We start from the raw sequence: 21,277 nt of genomic DNA, 5'->3' as shown, positions 1-21,277 counted from the left end.
GTTCGCTGAATGTGCCAGCTAGTCGTGCTTAGTGTTACTGTGAATGAGAAACAAACTGGAACAGTTATAGTTTGTTTTGTTGGTTAGTTTGCGGTTATCCAGGAAGACGCTGGCAGCAAAAACAGTTGATCACCTGTGTTAAAATAATAGTATTATTGTCTAATTTAGGGCAGCAGGGTGGAGCAGTGGTCAACACTGTGGCCCCCCAGCAAGAAAGTTGTGGGTGGAGCCCTGGCTGCAGCACGGGGTCTTTCTGTGTGAGTCTCCATGTTCTCCCTGTTCCTGCTGGGTTCTCTCTGGTACTCCAGCTTCCTCCACAGTCCAAAGACATCAAGAGGGGACCAGGTTAATCCAGACTCTAAATTGACCGAAGGCGTGGCTGGGAGAGCCAATGGTTGTCTGTCTATATGTGTTGGCCCTGCCATGGACAGGGTGAACCCCGCCTCTCACCTGAAGGCTGCTGGGATAGGCTCCACCCCCCCACGACCCTGAACAGGATAAGTAGAAGAAAATGGACAGATGGATGGATGGCCTGTGTATAAGAAAATCCTGTATTGTGAAAATGGCCCAGTCTGGTTGACATTCGTAAAAACTGCAGTTTTGATCCATAATGGATTAAAATGCATCCATTTGATCCATAATATACTATAATTGGCTGCATGATTATAATTTATAATATCCCATATAGATATCTGTTTTTTTGTCATTGTCTGACATAACCCTAACCCATCTGTTCTGTATTTATCTGTACGTCAAATACAACCCTAATATGTTTTACTGTTATGGCTGATCTATTGTAAGCGGACCAGACTGGTGGTACATGTTTATAATTGTATAGCTGTCAAAAGGTAATTTTGGTGATGGCATAAAGAATGACTTGAGTGCTGTACAGCCTGTGAAATATATTTAAACTGCATCTGACCACTCTTTTTGGGTTTTTTGCAGGTTTGACCCAGGCCTTAATCCTAAACCTCCTCCAGATTTTGGAACAGCCCAACTCCATTACTTTGAGGACTGGGGCGTGGTGACCTATGGCAGTGCTTTACCTGCGGACACAAACCGCTCCTTTATCTCCTTCAAGTCAGGCAAGCTGGGAGGACGCGCCATATTTGACATCGTTCACAAGAACAAGTACAAAGAATGGATCAGAGGGTGGAGGAACTTCAATGCTGGCCACGAGCACCCTGATCAGAACACTTTCACTTTTGCACCAAATGGTGTCCCATTCATCACTGAGGCACTATATGGACCAAAATACACATTGTTGAACAACGGGGTGTTGTTTGGCTCCACCCTCTCAGGGAGTTGCTTTAAGCCGTGGGCTGGCCAGGTAACTGAAGCCTGTGATTCCAAGTGGCTGAAATACAAGGTTGGGCTTGCTGCTGATGCTCAGGGAAGAGTAGAAGCTGCCATGGAGAGACAGGGGATGGTCTTCATACGTGGGGAGGGACGTTCTGCCTACAACCCAGAGCTGAAAATCCGAAACTTTCAGAGAAACCTGATACTCCTTCACCCGCAACTCTTGCTGCTTGTGGACCACATCCACCTGGATCAAGACAGCCCAACAAGGGCCATGAGTGCCTTCTTCCACAACACAGAGCTACCTTTCCAGGATTCCAAAGTAGATGGTGTTCATGGTGCATTTGTGTCACATGGTGAGGACAGGTATAATATGTTCTGGATGGATGACACTGGTTCCAGTAACAGAGGGATGCTAGGTTACTGGAATTACCCTCGAGGTTACCCGTATAATGGCTCAAACTATGTGAATGTCACAGTTCCTCTGAGATACCCTTACACCCGGATGGCCTACATCTTCTTTGGACCTGGTGTGAACATAGAGAGCTTCAGCCTGCGTGGTGATGACCAGAGAGTTGATATTTATCTGGCCACCAAAGACCACACTTACACCATCTACCTGCTGACCGGAGAAGTCCCCAGCAAGCCTTTGTTCGCCATGGTACTGCTGGACCAGAAAAAGATTGTATTTGAGAAGGAAGTGGCTATGGCAGACAGGTCTCCGGAGGAAGTAGAGGAATACATCAATGTGGTGGAGGACAACCTTCAGCATGTCAAGCCTGTCTTCCAGCAGATGGAGAGACACATCCTGGGAAGGGTTCTCAACACGGCCAGCTTCCGTAAGACTGCGGAGCGCCTCCTTCAATTCTCTGATAAAAAGAAGACAGAGGAAGTCATTGAAAAGATGTTTGCCATGTCCAAGAAACACGGCAAGGGGAAAATGGGAAAAAAATTGAACCTCGGGGAAAAACTCTCTGAGAGTCTGCCTGACATTTTTGCACAGATTGAGTTGAGAGAAAAGAAGGCTAGACAGAGGACCTCGAAGCGAGTATATGACGACAATCCAGAGGAGGGAGACGCAGACTCCCATGCTTTTATGGATTATGCCGATGGCCATAAAAACCGGAAGGGGGCCTTTGTGAAGGGCCGCAAATACAAGGAGGTTCATATGGTGGCTACGGCAGGGAGTGAGGGTCTTTCCAGTACCTCCTCCTACATAAGACTATTCCTCCTCCTGAACACAGCCACCTTCTTCTTGCTGCTGGCTGTGTTATTGAGTCGCTTCCAGAGGGCTCGAAGCTTGCACACCCAGAGATGTTTTTACACCATCCTCCTCATTGACTGCTTCATCTTACTCTTCCTTTACTCCTCCTGCTCTCACACACAATGTTGAAGTCAGCTCAGTCTGACCCCCAACTCTCATTAGGGTCACTGTTGGGTAACAAAAAACCCCAGGTTTCATCATCAAGGCGAGAGATGCCAGGCAAAAAACTTCATCATTTTGGGCTATTTTGCCTCCTTATATAATCATTCAGACAAGTGACAGTGTATTTTCTAACCCACCTTTCCCCATGGGGTTGGGGCTCACATGCCAGTAGGGTCCTAACTGGCAGCCATGTTCTTGCTGTGTCTGCGGGGGTTCTATTCAGTTGCTGTTTCTAGTGATTAGACTGTACATGAGTGGTAGGTTTGATTGGTAGGCTGTCACTGTGTGTCAGTGATTGACAGGCAAACTGTCCAAGTGAAGCCCCGCCTCTCACCCAGCATTTGCTCGGATAGTTTTTGGCCGACTGTGCCCTTGGACAGGTTAGGTGGTCTAGATGATGACTATGGTTCAGTGTTGCTGCCTTCAAGCTAGTGAACACTTGAACAAACTGCAGAAATAACTACAAACATTCTTGTCTGTTCTTTTTATTCTTCTTGTCATCAGTACCAGAACCATCAAGAAACCAAACTTTCCAGATTCATCTTTTCTGTTCTGAAGGATTTTACTGTGGAGTTTGTCAATACTCTCCATTTTTGTGTGTTGATTTTCAGACTTAGTATAATAACATAAACATGTTCACAGTTCTGTTCTGGGTAATAGTTAGGGTTAAATGTTTGCCAGTGAATCCACATTTAATTACATCGTGACTCAATTGAATATGTAAGCATATATGACAACAAGTTCATGGTACTATCTGAAATTAACCCCTGAACTCAACTTACCTGCGGTGCTTTGCCTTGCACCGAAGAGTTAAAGTTGTTTTCCTGTAACATTATGAATGTGAACCCTAAAAAAACATGGTATGAAGACATGAATGAACTAGAAAAAGTTTGTATTTCTCTTTTACTTCATCCTCATATTATTCTAAATGTTTTGTGATGTCTGATTCTTAAAATGTAAATGCTTGTTGAACTTCTTCAAAACTCCTTATCTCAGTTTTTTTCCTGTCTCAGTTACGAGTCAGTTGTTTTTTTCATATTATGTTCTTCAAATTATTACTGTTTTTTGTTTTTACTAAATTTTGAACTTATTTGTCATGACATTATGACTTCTCTCCCAAAATATTTGAAAAATTAAAGTTTAATTATCCCAACAGTGGTCCTAATACTTAAAACTAATATGTTAGTTCTGAACTGAGATAAAGGTTAGGAGGTTCTGTTGAACTTCAGGTCTGAGTATAACCCAATTCAGACCACCCAATGTTTTAGTCTCTCATGAAGGTCACCTTATAAGATTGGGTCTAGTGCCAGAGTCCTAGTCCTAGTCCTACTTTTAGTCCTAGTCCTAGTCCTTTGTTGCAGACCTCGTGCTAGTTGATACGTTATCTGGAAAATGTGGATTGTTTCACTTTATTATGATACACGTCTGTGAAAAAGTCAAAAAGCCACAAGGATTGTTGCCACGGCTCTTCAGTGAAACATGTCTTGTGTTTGCACACCTGTGTGTTCACGTTAATCTTCATGTTACTCTACCAGGTGGTAAGTTAGCTGTTTCTGATGTTCAGACATTCTGAATTCACAAGGCCTGATCTTGACAACATTGAATGTTGTTCACTAATGTTCTGACATCCTGCCGCTATGATGGAGTTGTCACATCTATACTTGAGGTTTGTCTGGTCTACATCCAGTAGTTGGTAATACATTTAAATGTATATATGTGAAAACAAGATATATTTTTATGGTCTTTTTTTTACCATTTGTAAATAAAATACCTGCTTTGGTCATTTTTTGTGTGTCTTCACTTACAAGAAAAGGAAGACGAGTTTGCCTTGTCAACAGCAAAGAAATAGAAAACCCTGCAACCCTGCACACAAATTTCCCCGTTGTGGGATCAATAAAGTTCTATCTATCGATGTATCTATCTAGAACCAAAGAAATCATTCTAATTAAAGCTGCAGGAGAATGCTTATATTCTATTTGTGACGCATCTCAATCTCAGGTGTGTGATTTTGCTGGGAATCTGGCTTTTTCGACCTGAAAATGATGCTCTCATGAATCCGAGGAATAATTTGTCTAAACGCCACTCTCACGCGGAATACTGGTTCCACCTAACTGCCGTTTCCGCACGGACACATTTAGCTGTAGGACACAAATCGGTAGGAGCAGAGAGCAGGCGGGAGCGCCGCAGGAGAAAAGAGATCGCGGCTGCGGTGGAGAGTACCTGCACCTGTAAAAGTCATCGAGACATTTTAGGTATCTACTTATTGCCACCCCTATGTGAGTGATGGTCTCACCCTGGCCACGCCAATGAAAAATGTCTGGCTCCGCCCCTGTTGACAGTCCTGGTGGAGAACTGATGCTTCCATTCTTGTCTCCACAAAAATGCTGTGGCTGGTTTTGTTCTCATTGAGCAGATAATCTGTACCAGATGTGCTGCAGATGTGTTCTCTGCTACAACAAGATAACCTGACTAATCTGTTTTGACTGGCTCATCTTGCTGCATTAGCACTAAAGGATGGAAGTGATGGAGTAACTTCATCATCTTAATAAGTGACAAATAAATGTGTTGAAATCAGTGGTGATCAAACCTGAACCTCCTTCATGTAGATGTTGAGGCCTCTTAAATGTGGTGGAAGAAGAAACGCTGCCGCCTACCGGCTCACGTTTGAGGAATTTATTCAACATGCTTGAGGAAATACGACTTCGAAAACGAACAACAATCTTCCCATTTTCTTCATCTGAAGCAGCAGAAACAGTATTTTTGTCTTCATCTTTGCAGAAGTACACAACAAGTTCCCAACAAATTTTGTACAAACGTTTTGGAGGAGTGGGTTACATCTGGATCCTCGAGTTCTCAGAGCTACGCCATTGTGAAATTTCATCTTCAGGATTCAGGATGAACTTTATTGGCTTACAGAGTGAGAAATTTGTTCATGGCCATTCCCCATGCATACAACAATCTTGATGCATCGCTCAGGAAATATGATGATGGCCTTCATTAAAAAAAAAAATCACGTTTTCTTGTACTTTTTCCAGTATTTCAAGAGTCATATCCTGGCTGTTGCTTGTTAGGCTATTGGTATTGATATCCATCCATCCATCCATCATCCCTCTATTCATCCATCCATCCATCGTGCCTCTATTCATACATCCATTATCCCTCTATTCATCATCCCTCTATTCATCCCTCTATTCATCCATCCATCCCTCCATCATCCCTCTATTCATCCATCCATCCATCCCTCCATCATCCCTCTATTCATCCATCATCCCTCCATCCATCATCCCTCTATTCATCCATCCATCCATCATCCCTCTATTCATCCATCCATCCCTCCATCCACCCAGCCATCATCCATCCATTCATCATCCATCCCTTCATCCATCCATCCATCCCTCCATGTTCCCCCTCTTCTCCTGTTCAGGGTGGTGGGGGTGGAGCCTATCCCAGCAGCCTTCCCCCTGGACAGGTCACCAGTCCATGGCAGGGCCAACACATCAAAAAACACGTCAATTTAGAGTCTGGATTAACCTGGTCCCCTCTTGATGTCTTTGGACTGTGGAGGAAGCTGGAGTACCAGAGAGAACCCAGCAGGAACAGGGAGAACATGGAGACTCACCCAGAAAGACCCCGTGCTGCAGCCGGGGCTCCACCCACAACCTTCTGCTGGGGGGCCACCGTGAGGACCACTGCTCCACCGGGCCACCGTGGTATTGAAATGACCTCAGATAACTAAATTAATCTGTAACTATAATATCATGGCAATGTTCTAAACCAAATGACGAAACAATCAGTCAATTCGGATTAAGATCAATCAGCTATAAGTAAAAAAATTACATAAAAATAGTCATAAGTATCACAAATGACACTTGCAAAGTGACGTTGTGTCACTTGACAGCTTTGCTCTTACACAGACTGATGACGTGTCAAGGGTGAAACCCCACCCCCAACCATATGGTGGTGCTGTTTCTTTTCAAACTGCGCTCTTCTCCTTTTATGAACCTTTTTACTGGCCTTCGTCACGGATGGTTCCGTTCTCCGCTGGTTGTGAAACATGGGTGCTCGAGTTGCGCGGATGTGGAGAAACTTCAACATAGAAAACAGGGTTCAACGAGAAATCTCCCGGGAGAAGCCGCGAGCCGCGCCCCGACACGCGGCCCCGGTCCGACACGCGGCCCCGGTCCCGCGCGATGCCGGCAGCGCTGGAGGTGAGTGCCCGGACAGAGGTCACAGATACGCGTAGATGAACGTCTGTTAATGGTGTGTGTGTGTGTGTGTGTGTGTGTTTAGAAGAGAGCGCGGAGTCCCTCCATCAGAAGAACGACCCTCTTCTGGCTCTCCTCAAGTCCGTCTACGTAGAGTCGAAAGATCCAGAAGCAGCAGAGGTCTGTCTCTCCCTCCCCCCCCCCCCCCCTCTCTCTCACACACACACACACACACACACACACACACACACACACACACGCACGCTCGCGCGTGCTACACACTTGTATCAGCTGTTTCAGAAGGAAAGAAGTCCATGAAGGAAGGCGAGTGAACCGTTTGGAGAGAGCGTCGGGTTGGTGGTTGGTTAGGGTGAGTGTAGCGTTGTTATTCCACTCAGTCACGATAAAGGTCATTTTCACCAGTTCAGGTGAAGAAAGCAATTGGAAAAATAAAGTATGCGAAATTGCTGAGTAATAGGAGAATCCTGCTTTCAGCAATAAATAAAACACAACAGGAAAGGATAACTGTAAATGAGCAGTCTGGATGGTGGCGATATCACGGTCCATATACCAGGAATGGCAGCAAAGAGGAGAGGAGTGATTTCAAATGTGCCATTGGAAATGTCCATGGAAGAAGTGAAAAGAGAGATACAAGGCGGAAAGGTGATTGAGGCCAAAAGACTCCAAACTAATAGAGGTGGTGTCAAATCCAATAGTTTGTCAGTATTATTGATGTTTCAGAAAGTACTGCCAACTGAGGTGAGGATGGGATGGATTAACTATCGGGTGAGAGAGAACATCCCACAACCTTTAAGGTGTTATAAATGCCAAAGAATGGGACACACAGCACAGCAATGTAAATGGAAGCAAAACATGGAGGGGAGCACGACGGTGGTAAATGTAGCAAGGATGCTAAGCTAAAGTGCTGTAACTGTGGAGTTGAGCATCGTGCTGCATTTGCTGGATGTGTGATACAGAAACAAGCCAAAGAGGTACAGAGGTATAAAATTGAGAATAAGGTGACCTATGCAGATGCAGTAAAGAGTGTCACCACCAATGGAAGAGAGCAGAGGAGGTATCATGAAAACATGTATGATGATGAGATGCAAATGAGTGCCGAAGGCCTACCTCAGAGAACAAACGTGAGGAGATTCCAGCCAGAAAGGCCAGCACCTCCACAGCCAACATGGAATGACAAATGCAATGTTGAGAACACCTTAATTGTAGAGAAGAAGAGCTTTGTAGCTTTCATGTGTAAAGTTGTAAATGTCGCTACAAGACAAGAGAGGAAAAGCGACAGAATTAAAACAGTGGTGGAAGCTGCTGAGGAGTTTCTAGGAATTAAAGACTTGAGAGCTGAAGACATACATGGAATGCTGAGCATGAATAATGGTGGAGGGTCTCAGGGTGTTGCTTAACCTGATAATGGTATTCCATCTTTTACAGTGGAATGCTAGAAGCCTCATTGCAAATGGTCAGGAATTCAAAAAGTTGATTTCAGAAGCCAAAAGCAAACCTGATGTTGCTTGTATACAAGAAACTTTGCTTCGACCCCACCTTGATTTTATTTTACCTGGATATCAATCAGTAAGGTATGATAGAAGTGAAAATCAGGGTGGAGGTTGTGCAACATTGAGTAGGGATGGGATTGCATTTAGAAGGATAAAAACGGCTTCAGAAATGGAATGTGTTGTTACAGAAATTTGTAAAACAGATGAGAACATTATAATAGTTAACTTGGACTAGGAACCTTAGAGAAGATTGTAAATTGACAAGGAAATAGGAGAGAAATATGGTGCGGGGACTTTAATGCACACAGTGGCCTCTGGGGTAGTACACACTGTGAATAATGGAGAGGTGGTGGAAGAATTGATGGATGTGAGACAGCCAGTCAGTCTAAATAATGGAAATGGCACTAGAATTTATACATGGTCTAATACATTGTCATGCATTGATCTCACTTTAATTTCCAATAATTTGGCAAGTGTGTGTGAGTGGAGTGTTGATGACAGCGACCATTTTCCAATTATGTGCTCTGTTAATGTAGATATAAATATACAAGAGAGGCCTCATCATAAGAAGTGGGGCTTTGCAAAAGCAGATTGGGAAGAATTCACAAAGGTATGTAGGGAGTCAGTCAAACTTGTTTCATGTGAGGGGAATATTGAGGAATGTGCGTCTGAAATCTCAAATTTAATACGAAATGCTGCATTAAATAGTTTACCAATGAAGACTTTGGGTGGGGGGAAGGAAATGGTTACGTGGTGGAACGTTGAATGTACTGAAGCTATAAAGGAACGAAATAGTGCATTGAGAATGTTGAGGAATAACTTAAATCAAGGAAATATGCTTAACTATCAAAGGAAAAAGGCTTTAGCTCGCAGAGGAATCAAGAAGAGCAAGCGTAATGCATGGGGGAATTATTGTTCTACGATAGGGAGGGAAGTTCAAATTGGAGAAAAGTTGGAAGAGTGCAGTCATACTACCTTTTAACAAACCTGGTAAAGATCCAACAAATGCTGGTAACTATAGACCTGTAGCACTTAGCTCTCATTTATGCAAATAGATGGAAAAGATATTAGTCAGAAGACTTCATTACTTTTAAGAACAAAGAGGGTTATTTGCGCCTTATCAAAGTGGATTTCGGAAAGGACGGTCAACAATGGATGCTGTTGTAAAAGTAAGTAATGAAATAGAGACGACATTTAAAATGAAAGAATTAATGACTTGTATTTTTTGATATTGAAAAAGCTTCTGATTCTCTGTGGAGAGAAGGCTTGTTAATTAAACTGAACAGGATGGGAATTAGAGGGAGGTTCTATAACCGGGTGTTAGACTTCTTATCTGATTGAAGATTCTGAGTTAAGGTGGGATCAGAGTTGTTTGATGACTTTGATATTGTGAATGGAAGACCACAAGGCAGTGTTATTAGTCCAGTGTTGTTTAATGTTAAGATTAATGATATCTTCATGAATCTGGACAGGGGGATTGGGTCAGCTCTTTATGCGGACGATGGTGCCATCTAGGCAAGGGGACCAGATATCCCTGGTGTGATGGGTAAAATCAAAGACGGAATACGAAAAACAGAACAGTGGTCGTGTGATTGGGGATTCAAACTTTCTGCAAGCAAGTCCTGTTACATGCTCTTTACAAGGAAGAAAGGTATAAACGAACAGAGCCTGACGTTGTATGGTCAAGTTATGGAGAAAGTAGATACATTCAAATATCTGGGTATTTGGTGAGACCAAAAGGGAGGAAGTGGAATTGAAATGCAAACAGGTTGTTAATTTAATGAGAGCGATAGTGGGGCAGGAATGGGGTGCAGATGAACAGGCATTGATGTATATTTGAAGGGCTTTAATGAGGTCAATAACTGATTATGGTTGTTTTGTGTATGGTGCGGCAGCTAAGTCACATTTAGATAAGGTTGATAGGGCAGTGAATAAAGCACTGAGGTCATGCACTGGGGCGGTGAGGTCAACACCTATTGAAGCAATGCAGTTAGAATTAGGGGAAGCGCCATTCCATTTGAGAAGAGATAAACTGATGCTTCCATATTGGAGCCGTCTATGTGGGCGTGGTATTGAAATCCTACCACGAGTGTCATGAAGGAATGTTGGCAATATGATAAGTTTCAATGTAATGGATTTGGTTGGGTGATAAAAGCTAATTCACAGGAATATACACTGGAAAACATTAGGTTCAGCACCCCTACGCCTATCAGTAATGTCCCTCCCTGGTTGATCCCAAGACGTGGCAGAGATTTAAGTTTAATAGAGTCGAAGAAGGAGTGGGAAGAGAGTGAAATAGGTCATCTAGCAAGTCAGTATATTAAAAACAAGTATTATTATTGTCTATCTATCTGTCTATCTATCTATCTCTATCTATCTATCTATCGATAGATCGATAGATAGATAGATAGATAGACAGATAGAGTCTAAGTATCTAAGTCATCCTTAGATCCATCTGTCTGTCTGTCTGTCTGTCTATCTATCTATAGATCTATCTATCTATCGATCGATAGATCGATAGATAGAGTCTAAGTATCTAAGTCATCCTTAGACCCATCTGTCTGTCTATCTATCTATCTATCTATCTATCTATCTATCGATAGATGGATAGGGCCTGTCCAGCCCCAGCTGGGTCTCAATCCAGGTTATGAATGAAAGCGCTGAGCTTCTGTCTGTGCCTTCCTTTAATCCAGCGTGACCTTCTCTAGGTCACATACTTAAGCTTGAGGACGTTTCTGTGGCTTGAGGTGAACAGCAGGGGGTCCCTTAACTTGTTGTGAACTGTCTGTTTCTTCCACTTGTGGCTCTGCTTCAGCAAGCGGAGCACTATAGTTGCATACACCTCTGTTAACATTTAGTTCATTTTGGCCAATCTCTGTCCCATCGCTGTGGAATTCCTGCTACGGGTCATTTCTGACGTTGTTTATGAAGTCTTTTCATCTTTGCTTGAGCTCTGCTTTCATATGTTCGATGTCCCTGCTCAGGTGTTTGATATGTCTCGCAGTGGCAACCCAACCCTAAGCATAAGTTCTCCCTCCTCGCCATTAATTTCCATCCTTTCCCACACTGGCTCTGCTACCATTTGTCTTTGTGCTTTTTCTCGTCCAAAGTTTCGGAATTACCCAAAGTTTAGTTTCTTGCGCAGAGAACACAAGTGTTTTGTGGAGTTTGTTCGAAGATGGACCAGGAGAATTGTTTTGTGCAGTCATCCTGAAACCATCTTTGAACTACCTGAAATATTTACAAGTTTGATGACTTCCTTTATCCAATTCTGCTCTTCATGTTCACGCAGGCACCAAAGGAAGTGATGGCAGTGGGAGAAGCTGAGCGCCGGCCTCTGAGATTCAGCTTGCCGGGCTCCTCCCACAGCCTGGTAGAGCTCACTGACATACCTAAAGGCAAACTGACCCTCACAGAGGCTCTGAAGGCCCTGGGCAGCCATCAGCATCAGCCGCAGACATGGACGCCCGAGAAGATTGCTCAGGAATATTGTTTGGATATTAGAGACACAAAGGCTCTCTTGGAGTTCTTCATCCCCCTCCAGGTTCACATCATCCCACCCAAGACTCAAAGTACTAAACAGATAAAGGGTTTGTAGAACTGTTGGATGAAAGACAAAGCTGGCTCATGTTGCTGCTTGGTTGTTTAACTGAAACATCCTGGAGGATTCCTGCGGTGGATATTCATCAGAGAAAGTGATAATAAAAAGATGGATAATTACAATAAATACATTAGTCCTAATGTCAAGTTTTGTTCTCTTTCAGAGAATGTTTTTCATTATCTCCTTGAATCAAATATAATTATTTTCTCTGCAGCATCATGTAGACGTTTACTTGAGTATCTGACTGTAAGGGCGCGTTTCCACTGGCTCACTTCGGCTCAGGTGGGGTCGGATTGGTTTAGCCCCCTTCTCACTGGCCCCAACACGGTACGAACCGTTACCATTTTGGTCTCAAGCGAGCCGAGCGGGACTAACGTGACGTGAACACATAGCGGGACTCTGATTGGGTAACTTACCTGTTACACCGTCTACTTCCTATCATCCTGGCCTCGGTGGAATCCTGGTCATGGCTCGGTGAAGTCTCTTATTCTTTTCTTGGGGGTTCTGTTTCTCCACTTGAAGCCTCGCCTGTCTGTCCTCCCTCACTTTTAGTTGAAGCAAAAACCCCTGACGAGCAGCAGGCGTCACGCCGCCTCCACGTCCTCCGTTGTTGTTGTGTTGCACACAAATTACGCCGGGAAACTCTCGGCCGGTGAGTCCACCCACGCTGACGTGGTACCAGTTCTAGTGGAGACTCACCCATACAGAGCTATACCGACCCTTCGTGGCTCTGGCCCGGGGCGGGTGGCTATGGATGCTGGCTGCCTTGAGTGTCCGGTGGCTCGCTGGGCTGGTGGGCCCGGGGTTACTGCCTTCTGGGGCGGCTTTGGGTCTCGCCTGTTGAGGGACGGTGTGGGGGGCGCGGGGGCGGCTTCCCCTATCATGGTGGCACCCTGTGGTATTGGGGGGTCGGGGGCCCTGGGCTCTGGTGCCGGGGATTCATGCCGGTCCCCCGGTGGGGTCCTGCGGTGGGGGGGCTGTGGTCGCCCGGTCCCCGGGCACTGGCGGGGCATGCTGGGGCCTGCTGTGGCGGCTGGGGCATATTTGCCCCCGGACTATGGGAGTAGGGTGGGGAAGGAAGGTTAGGTGGGGGTTGGAGAGGGGGGGGGGGTGGGAGGGAGGGAGGTAGGGGCTGGAGAGTGAGGTAGAGGTGGATTGCTTGGCGCCTGGGACTTGCTGGCCTGGGGCCCTGCCGCTCCCCCGGGGGGTCGCACCCACATCTGGGAGGGGTTTGCTAGCCTCGGCCCATCCTCGTGCGGGCTGGGCCCTGGCGCGGTGTCCTGGACTGTCGCCACTCAGGACAAAGGGAGGATGCTGGGGGACGTCTGAGGGATGGGGGCTGACCTTGATGCTGATCGAACTGGGGGCCCTGACCACGGGCTGCTGGCTGGGGGTTCCGCTGTGCACTGGGGGCCTGGGCCCTCCCTGCCCTCGCACTGCACGGTGGTGGGCCCTCTGCCCGGATCTCCGGACAGTGCCCCTTGGTGCTCCAATCTGACCCCTGGACCAGGGAGGCTAGACTCCCTGTCTGCTGGTTGCATGGTGACGGGGTGGTCAGCGGGGCCAGTCTGGAAGTTGGCCCCCTGCAGGTCTGGCCCATTCATCAGCCCCTCTCATTGACCCTCACATCACATCACATCTTATGTGTCACTAGGCCTTGAGGGGCTGGACCCCCCAATTTTAATCACATCGTAGACATTTAGGGCTTGGGGGAGTGCATGAGAATGTACTGGGAGACTCTGCCGTCTGCAACCGGCGGGGCTCCCATGCCCAGGGTGCCTCCGCCAATTTTAACCACATTCTAGTCATCCACATCATCACATCTACATTCCCATGCACAACACCCACCCTGCACCATGTTGGGATGGGGGGGCAGCTGGGGCAAGGAGTGGGTCCAGTGCTGCCTCCTTTGCTAACTGCACCATTGCAGGCCTGGGGGCCTGGCTGGGGCTCTTTGGGGGGGGGGGGGGTGGTCCTCTTCCAGGCGTGGTGGTTGGGCTGGGGTTGGTCGCGGGCCCTGCTGTTGTGCGGTGGATCACTCGCTGGCGGTTTCACTAAGTCTGAGGTGCCCGGGACCGTATCAGCATCTATGGAGTTCTCAGCCCCTGTATGGAGGAAGATGAGGGTATGATTGTTTTGTCCGGGGGTGGCGGTCCTGGGCGTGTGTGCCTTCGACTCACCCCGGCGGGTGGGCTGGGCCTCTTGGGGGAGTGGGGGGTCCCGGCTGGCTGGCTGGTGGTGCCCTATACCCGGCGTGACCGGGGTCATCTCTGCCCCGTCTCTCTGTGGGCTGCTTCTGGGTAGGGGTTGCTGCTCCTATGCTTTCCTATGGGTCCTGGCATGGGTTGGGCCTGTGGCTGTTTCCTGGGGGGAGGGGTGGCCTGGGGCTCCCCGTGTCCTGGGGGTCCCTGTGTCCTGGGAGTTTCTGGGTGCTCTGGTGGCCTGGTCCTGACCTACCTGTATCAGCTACAGCCAGCTACGCACAGCATCCAAGACAAACCGTAGCACACACACATACACACACACACACACACACACACACACACACATGCGTATACACACAAACACGCATGGAGCGCACAACTGACCCATAAACACACACTCAGACATTTATCTTAAAATTATATTAAACCAAATGGTAAGCCTGCACCGGAAATTCTGCAACCAATGTTTTTTCTTTCTTTTTCTTTTGTTGTTGTTACTTTTTCTTTGTTTATTTGGTTTTTGTTTGTTTTTTTGTTTGTTTTTTTGCGTGTGTTTTTTTTTAATTGTTGTTGTTGTTGTTTTCTGCTGTTGTAGTTGTTGTTTTTGTCTCCCCCCTCCTTGTCTTCGCTGTCCTGTCCCTGTTCTCTCTCCTGAGCCTCAGTCCGGTAGCTTCATCAATGAACCAACACCATTCCTAATAAAGTTAAACATAAAAGGTGATAGGAGGAGTTTATCAGGTTCCTCCTATGCAGAATAAAACTGCTTCAGTACAACAAGGCAGCAGGAACATGGATGCTGCTGAACAGGACAGGTTTAAAAAAATAAAATAAAAAAAAGAGCTATACCGACCCGACCCGAGCTGAAGTGAGCCTGTGGAAGCACGCCCGAAGAGAGAAGTACAATAACATTGAATACTATTGTTTGGCAAGAAAGGGAAAACCTGCATCAGCCTTTCCCCCACCCCTTTGTCCTTCTCTGTGGGGCTGGAGAAAAGGGAAGGGGCTAGATAGGAGGTTGGAGAACAGTGGAAGAGGAAGGTACCTCCATAGGGTAACGTTAGCTTAGCACTGCTAACTGCAGCATCCAGGCTTCCAGCATCATCAGAGGGTTCATTAGTGAAGATGATCTTGATGAACTGAACCTGGAAGATCATCAACTTTTGTTCACCAGAGCTGATTTACTGATTCAATCACCACAATCACGTAGAGCAATCCTATTGGCCGCTAGGGGAGGTGCCAGGAGATGACCACTTCCTGTTGGTGGAGGAACCAGGAGATGACCACTTCCTGTTTGACTACTAAGATACCTCATCCCTGACATGATCACTTCCTGTTGGATGTCAAATCAAGTCAGTTTTATTTGTGTGGCACCAAACCCCAACCAAAGTTCTGTCCTGACTCTGTCCAAGTAGAGCAGGTCCAGTACCTCCCTCCTTCAATGAACCTCCACCCAACAATTCTCCATCAGCAGCACATCCTGCAACAGCAGCCACCAGAACCTTCCTTTACCAGCAGGAAGGTGGAGCAGATCCAGGATCAGTGGGGACGGAGAGAGAGCAGGACAGCAGGACAGAGACAAAGACAGAGAATGGAGGAAGACAGATAAGGAAAGAGAGGGACAGAGATAAAGAGAGAGAGAAAGGAGGAGAGACTGATGGACAGACGGGGATGTGATCAGGTGATGTCATGAGAGAACTTTTGCTGTGATTTGGTGCCATAAAAATAAAATTGGCTGGAGTCGACTCAACTTTGATGGTAGAAGAAGAATTTTAAATTCTGTTCTGAATCTGACAGGGAGCCATGCAGAGAAGCAGTCCAGGAGAGACCTGGTCTCTGCTACCAGTTCTAGTCAACACGTGGCAGCAGCGTTCTGGACCAGCTGGAGAGTCTTTAGGGACTTGTTAGTCAGGCCTGGTAGGAGGGCGGTACAGTAATCCAGCCTGGAAGTGACAAAAGCAGGGACTAGTTTTTCTGCGTCTTCTTGAGCCAGGATGTGTCTGATCTTAGCGATGTTGCGTAGATGGAAGAAGGCGTCCTGGAGGTTTGTTGAATGTGGGAGTTAAAGGGTCCTGGTCTAAGAGAACTGCTAGGTTCCTACGGTGGTGCTGGGGGCCAGGGTGGTGCCATCTGCATCTTCACTGTCAGCCCACAATTTCATAAATTCCACATCTGATTATTGATCACCTATGTAAGAAGAGGTGCTTAGAATGACGTGGACCCCAGGCATTAGATCCATCACCTCGGCCTGAAGCATCCTATTGGGTGTGTCCATCAGCCCCAGAACTTTGTACATCAAACAAGTGAGAAATTTGAAGCTCCATTCTGTGATGGCCTTGTGATGTCCAACAGCTTCAATTTTCACATCAGCACTTTTTCCTGTGGTTCCGATTTGTTTCAGAAAGTCTACGAGTGTGGTAATGTGACTGGTATTAACAGAATTTCCCCCCCGGGATAAATAAAGTATTCTGATTCTGATATAGGATGTTTTCAGATACAACATAGAGACTTTGCCCTAATTCTCGATACAGAATACAAAAAAAAATTTTTAATAAATGAAGCTAAGAAGAAAATAAAAAAGTTCCTCATCTTTTGCTTATCACTCAGGCGGCTGCATGCTAGCTGTTAGCAATTCCATTTTATTGCTGCTTTAATGAAGTGTCTGATAGACTAGAGACACGTGACCTGTCAGATTTGTCTAAATCTTCACGCCTCAGAAGGGAACCATTATTTCGGACAACTTTGGACCACGGTGGGCCGGTGGTGCAGTGGTTCTCACTGTGGCCCCCAAGCAAGAAGGTTGTGGGTGGAGCCCCGGCTGGAGCACGGGGTCTTTCTGGGTGAGTCTCCATGTTCTCCCTGTTCCTGCTGGGTTCTCTCTGGTATTCCAGCTTCCTCCACAGTCCACAGACATCAAGAGGGGACCAGGTTAATCCAGACTCTAAATTGACCGTAGGCGTGGCTGGGAGAGCCAATGGTTGTCTGTCTCTATGTGTTGGCCCTGCCATGGACTGGTGACCTGTCCAGGGGGAAGGCTGCTGGGATAGGCTCCACTCCCTTGTTGTAATAAGTCAGATCATGTCAAATATTACGCTTAATTCTAACACTATGGCAGTAGAATTCATTAGTTTAGATTTGTGTAGTTTCTGCAATCGAGTAAAAAACGAAGTTTGAGCCAGCAGTGCAACAATATCGTGGTTTCTACTGCCATCTTGTGGATTGTAACAAATAGTTCATTCAATGGTTACATTGACGCTGGTTCCTGTAGATACATTGAATTTATCAAAGACTTAAATGTTTGTGTTAATTTCATGATTTATTTGCATAGTTAGTGAATACAAACCTTATCATTAAATTACATGTAATAATTTTTATATTGTACACCTAGTATGTGCTTTGACTCTGGATGTTTAGATAATATATACAGTCCATCCATCCCTCCATCCATCCATCATCATCATCCCTCCATGTTCCCCCTCTTATCCTGTTCAGGGTGGTGGGGGTGGAGCCTATCCCAGCAGCCTTCCCCCTGGATAGGTCACCAGTCCATGGCAGGGCCAACACATAGAGACAGACAACCATTGGCTCTCCCAGCCACGCCTACAGTCAATTTAGAGTCTGGATTAACCTGGTCCCTTTTGATGTCTTTGGACTGTGGAGGAAGCTGGAGTACCAGAGAGAACCCAGCAGGAACAGGGAGAACATGGAGACTCACCCAGAAAGACCCCGTGCTGCAGCCGGGGCTCCACCCACAACCTTCTTGCTGGGGGCCACAGTGAGGACCACTGCTCCACCGTGCCGGCCCAGAAAGTATTTTCCTTCCATTAAAATATATACATTTTTGTAAATGCATTAATTTTAAACAAATATCTTTTTTTTCCCTCTGCACTTCAAGGAAACACCCCGGCCCAGTAAAGAGAGGCCCTCTTGGAAGAGGTTGATGAACTGAAGAACACAAAAATTCAAAAATACAAAATTAGTCCAAAATGTGAAGTGAAAGAAAAATTTTTTGTGTGATGTCATACACTTGTGATTTTTATGTGTTTTGAAGAAGTTTCCGTCAGTAAAATCTAATTTACTACAAATGATGCATTCATTCATTAACATTAACTTTTACACTAAACATAATAGGTACAATCGCAACCAAAAAAGTAGGCACACAAGTATAAAAAACATCAAGATATGTCTTGGGGAAAATATATACAAGTTTTGAAAAAGTATGAATAACGCTTGGAATTTTTATTTAGAAAAAGAGCAAGCGCTCTGGACAGGTTCCAGTCTCTGTAGAAGGACATGGTGGTCAATGGTATCAGACCAGCACAGAGACCAGTCCCTCATCTGGTACCAGTAGGAGGTCACTGGTACCTTTGACTAGTTCTGTTTCTGTGCTAGGATGAACCTGGAACCTGACTGAATCCTCCAATCAGCTGTTGCTGTGGAGAAGTCACAGAGCTGTTTAGCAACTGCTTTCTCCAGAACCTTGGAGAGAAAAGGAAGATGTGATGTTGGTCTGTAGTTGGTAGAACTTCTGGATCCAGGCTTGTTTTCTGAATTCCTGTGACTTTTTTACTTGCTTTACTTCTAACATACCTCATCCCTGATACAATCACTTCCTGTTGGACCACAAAAATACCTCAGCGTCCCTGAAATGATCATTTTGTGTCACTGCAAAAAAAAATATGTTTGAGATTTGGTTACCATTCACCTCATTGGTTTGGGTGATAACTGCAACACCTTTCCCGTTTAAGGCTGAGCACAAGATGAAAAATCTTGTTGTTCTGCCAGTGTATTCAGCTGTAGGGTGAAGGACTGCTTCACCCTGTTTTGGGGGCTTGGGTGCCCAAAAGCTATTAATTACCCCCCGTTGAGTGCCTTCCACCAGTTATTAGTGTTACACTGTGACACTTTAGAAGAAAGGTTAGACAACTGCCAGTCAATGGCAATTTAGTGCTGCTGCTTCCATCTTGGAGTGCAGATGCAACAGAACAGAGACAGCGCTCCTGTCCCAATTGCAGATTTAAATAGAAGAAGTCATAAATAAAGACATCGTCCTCCTCTTATCAGGTTGGTCCGGGTCGCGGGGGCAGCAGCCTCAGCAAGGAAGCCCAGACTGTCCTCTCCCCAGCCACTTCCACCAGCTCTTCTGGGGGAATCCTGAGGCGTTCCCAGGCCAGCAGAGAAATATAATCCCTCCAGCGTGTCCTGGGTCGGCCCTGAGGCCTCCTCCTGGTCAGACATGCCTGGAACACCTCCTGAGGGAGGCGTCCAGGAGGCATCCTCACCAGATGCCCGAACCACCTCAACTGACTCCAGTGTTGCTTTCGTCAGGCTGGACGAAAACGAAAATGACGACGTCAGACCCTTTTTTTCCATGACGAAAATGAGACTAAGACAAACGTCACCATCGCCCTGTCAAGACTAAAATGTGACGAAATTGTATACATTTTCGTCTGACGAGAATGAGACGAGACTCAATTGTTAGTGGGTGGACGATCAAATTGTCAAAATATGCGGGTATTTTTCCACCAAGTATAACAAGCGTGCAATGTCAATCAAGAGCTCCAACATCAGCATGGAGCCAGCTGTAGCTGTTGGTCCTAATGGCCACGCCCCCATCATCAGTACACACCCACTAAAAGCCTCTCACACACACACACACACAGACAGTCTGGGCCTGTCTGCAGAGGACGAGCCTCTCACCACGGCAGCAGCAGCGGTGTCGGGTGGTTGTGAACAGAGGGATGATTAAAGCATAGCTTTAGTCTGTGAGGCTCGCCCTGAGCCTAAAGTTTGATGGTGGTGGTGGTGGTTCCACCTCCCCGTGGAGCAGAGAGCGCTTCCTAGTGCTACATGCTAAAGCTAGAATGAACGAGGCTGCCAGGGCCGCTAATGTTGGCTGGTTTAAAGCAGCCTTCTAGTAATCTAGCATGTTATGAATAAACCCCTGTCCATTTGTGGACGGGGGGCAGGTGGAGTGCTTTGACCCGTGTTTGTGGGACTGGGAAACACGGGAGTCCTCAGACCTGCTGCTGTTCCCTGTCTAAGCAACACACCTGGATGCTTTAACCAACAACAGCAGCTGAAGCCAACATGGAGGACATGAGGTCGTTCACATGGAAGTCAAGTGTGCTTTTATTTAGTTTATCCTGTTTTATTGTGATACAATACTCCTATTGTGGGCCAGTGTGTTGTCTGCTTCTGCAACAAAATAATAAAAGTAAAAGGTAGAGAGAGAAAAAGAGGGGAAACTCCCCTTTGAAGGTGGATCAGTTCAGTGCTTCATTCTAACACTGGAGTGGCCTCTTCAGTACACACACATCTTTATTGAGAGGATCTTTGATATTTGACTGAAACCTTTGAGTTTTCGTGGACTAAAACTATCAAGGATAGAAATGACCAACATGGGACTAGAACTAAGAAGCATTTAGTCCAAAGACTAAACTGACTGAGACTGAGACTAAAACTAAATCTAAAATGCCTGCTAAAAACAACCCTGACTGACTCCCCTACATGGAGGAGCAGCAGCTCTACTCTGAGTCCCTCCGCAAAAATAAATAAAATAAATTTGAAGCCACATAAATTTTATTCGAACATTTCAAATGTCTTCCTATTTCGACCTACATGTCTTTTTATGGTTTTTACTTTATTTGTTATCATTTAATTCATTTTTCCCTTTATTGATACAATTAATGAAGTCAGTTAATTGTGTTCCCAAAGAGTAAGTTGGGGCAAAATTGTAGATCCAAAATGTTTTTTAAAGCACAAAGAATGACATGTACCTGTACTTTTATGCTATGATTTACTGTTTGTCATCTTGTTTTGGGGATTATTTTACATGTAGTCATCAGCGACTTCAGCACGTGAGTCCTTATCGGTTCAGGTTTATTGTGATGGCGCTTTTCGGGATCCGCCGCACCACGGATGTCCGCTCCTGGCGCCTCGTGAGCTCTCCTTCCCAGCGTTCCCGAACCACGTGACATTTAAGGACGTACAGTTGGAGGGACGGAAGCTCTCGCGCCTTCGAAATAATAATA

At 45.9% G+C, this 21,277-nt stretch overlaps 2 protein-coding genes across 3 annotated transcripts in view; both read left to right on the top strand.

Moving 5' to 3' along the window:
- Positions 1-4,618, top strand: part of dse (dermatan sulfate epimerase) — a 35,442-nt gene extending 30,824 nt beyond the window's left edge. The window contains exon 5 of one of the 2 annotated variants that reach the window (XM_086189903.1): positions 946-4,618. In XM_086189903.1, the coding sequence (XP_086046029.1) occupies positions 946-2,692 (1,747 nt within the window). In that variant the 3' untranslated portion in view covers positions 2,693-4,618. The remainder of the gene's footprint in view (positions 1-945) is intronic. The other variant, XM_086189902.1, reaches the window with a different exon arrangement.
- Positions 4,619-6,685: 2,067 nt separating this feature from the next.
- ndufaf4 (NADH:ubiquinone oxidoreductase complex assembly factor 4) lies at positions 6,686-12,316 on the top strand. Its single transcript, XM_086189237.1, has 3 exons — positions 6,686-6,933; positions 7,016-7,110; positions 11,734-12,316. The coding sequence occupies exons 1-3, from the start codon at positions 6,780-6,782 to the stop codon at positions 12,037-12,039; spliced, it is 555 nt and encodes a 184-aa protein (XP_086045363.1). The 5' UTR covers positions 6,686-6,779; the 3' UTR covers positions 12,040-12,316.
- The last annotated feature ends 8,961 nt before the right edge of the window (positions 12,317-21,277 follow it).

The sequence above is a fragment of the Aulostomus chinensis genome, chromosome 20, assembly GCF_037954235.1.
Source record: "Aulostomus chinensis isolate RoL2024-O1b breed Wild chromosome 20, RoL_Achi_v1.0, whole genome shotgun sequence".
NCBI lineage: Eukaryota > Metazoa > Chordata > Actinopteri > Syngnathiformes > Aulostomidae > Aulostomus > Aulostomus chinensis.
Note: the sequence above shows the minus strand (reverse complement) of the source record. Positions and strands in the feature narration are given on the sequence as shown.

Coding starts and splice junctions, on each gene's coding strand:
- ndufaf4 (XM_086189237.1), top strand. CDS start 6,780: ATGGGTGCTCGAGTTGCGCGGATGTGGAGAAACTTCAACATAGAAAAC. Junction 6,934..7,015: donor CGATGCCGGCAGCGCTGGAG/GTGAGTGCCCGG, acceptor GTGTGTGTTTAG/AAGAGAGCGCGGAGTCCCTC. Junction 7,111..11,733: donor AAGATCCAGAAGCAGCAGAG/GTCTGTCTCTCC, acceptor ATGTTCACGCAG/GCACCAAAGGAAGTGATGGC.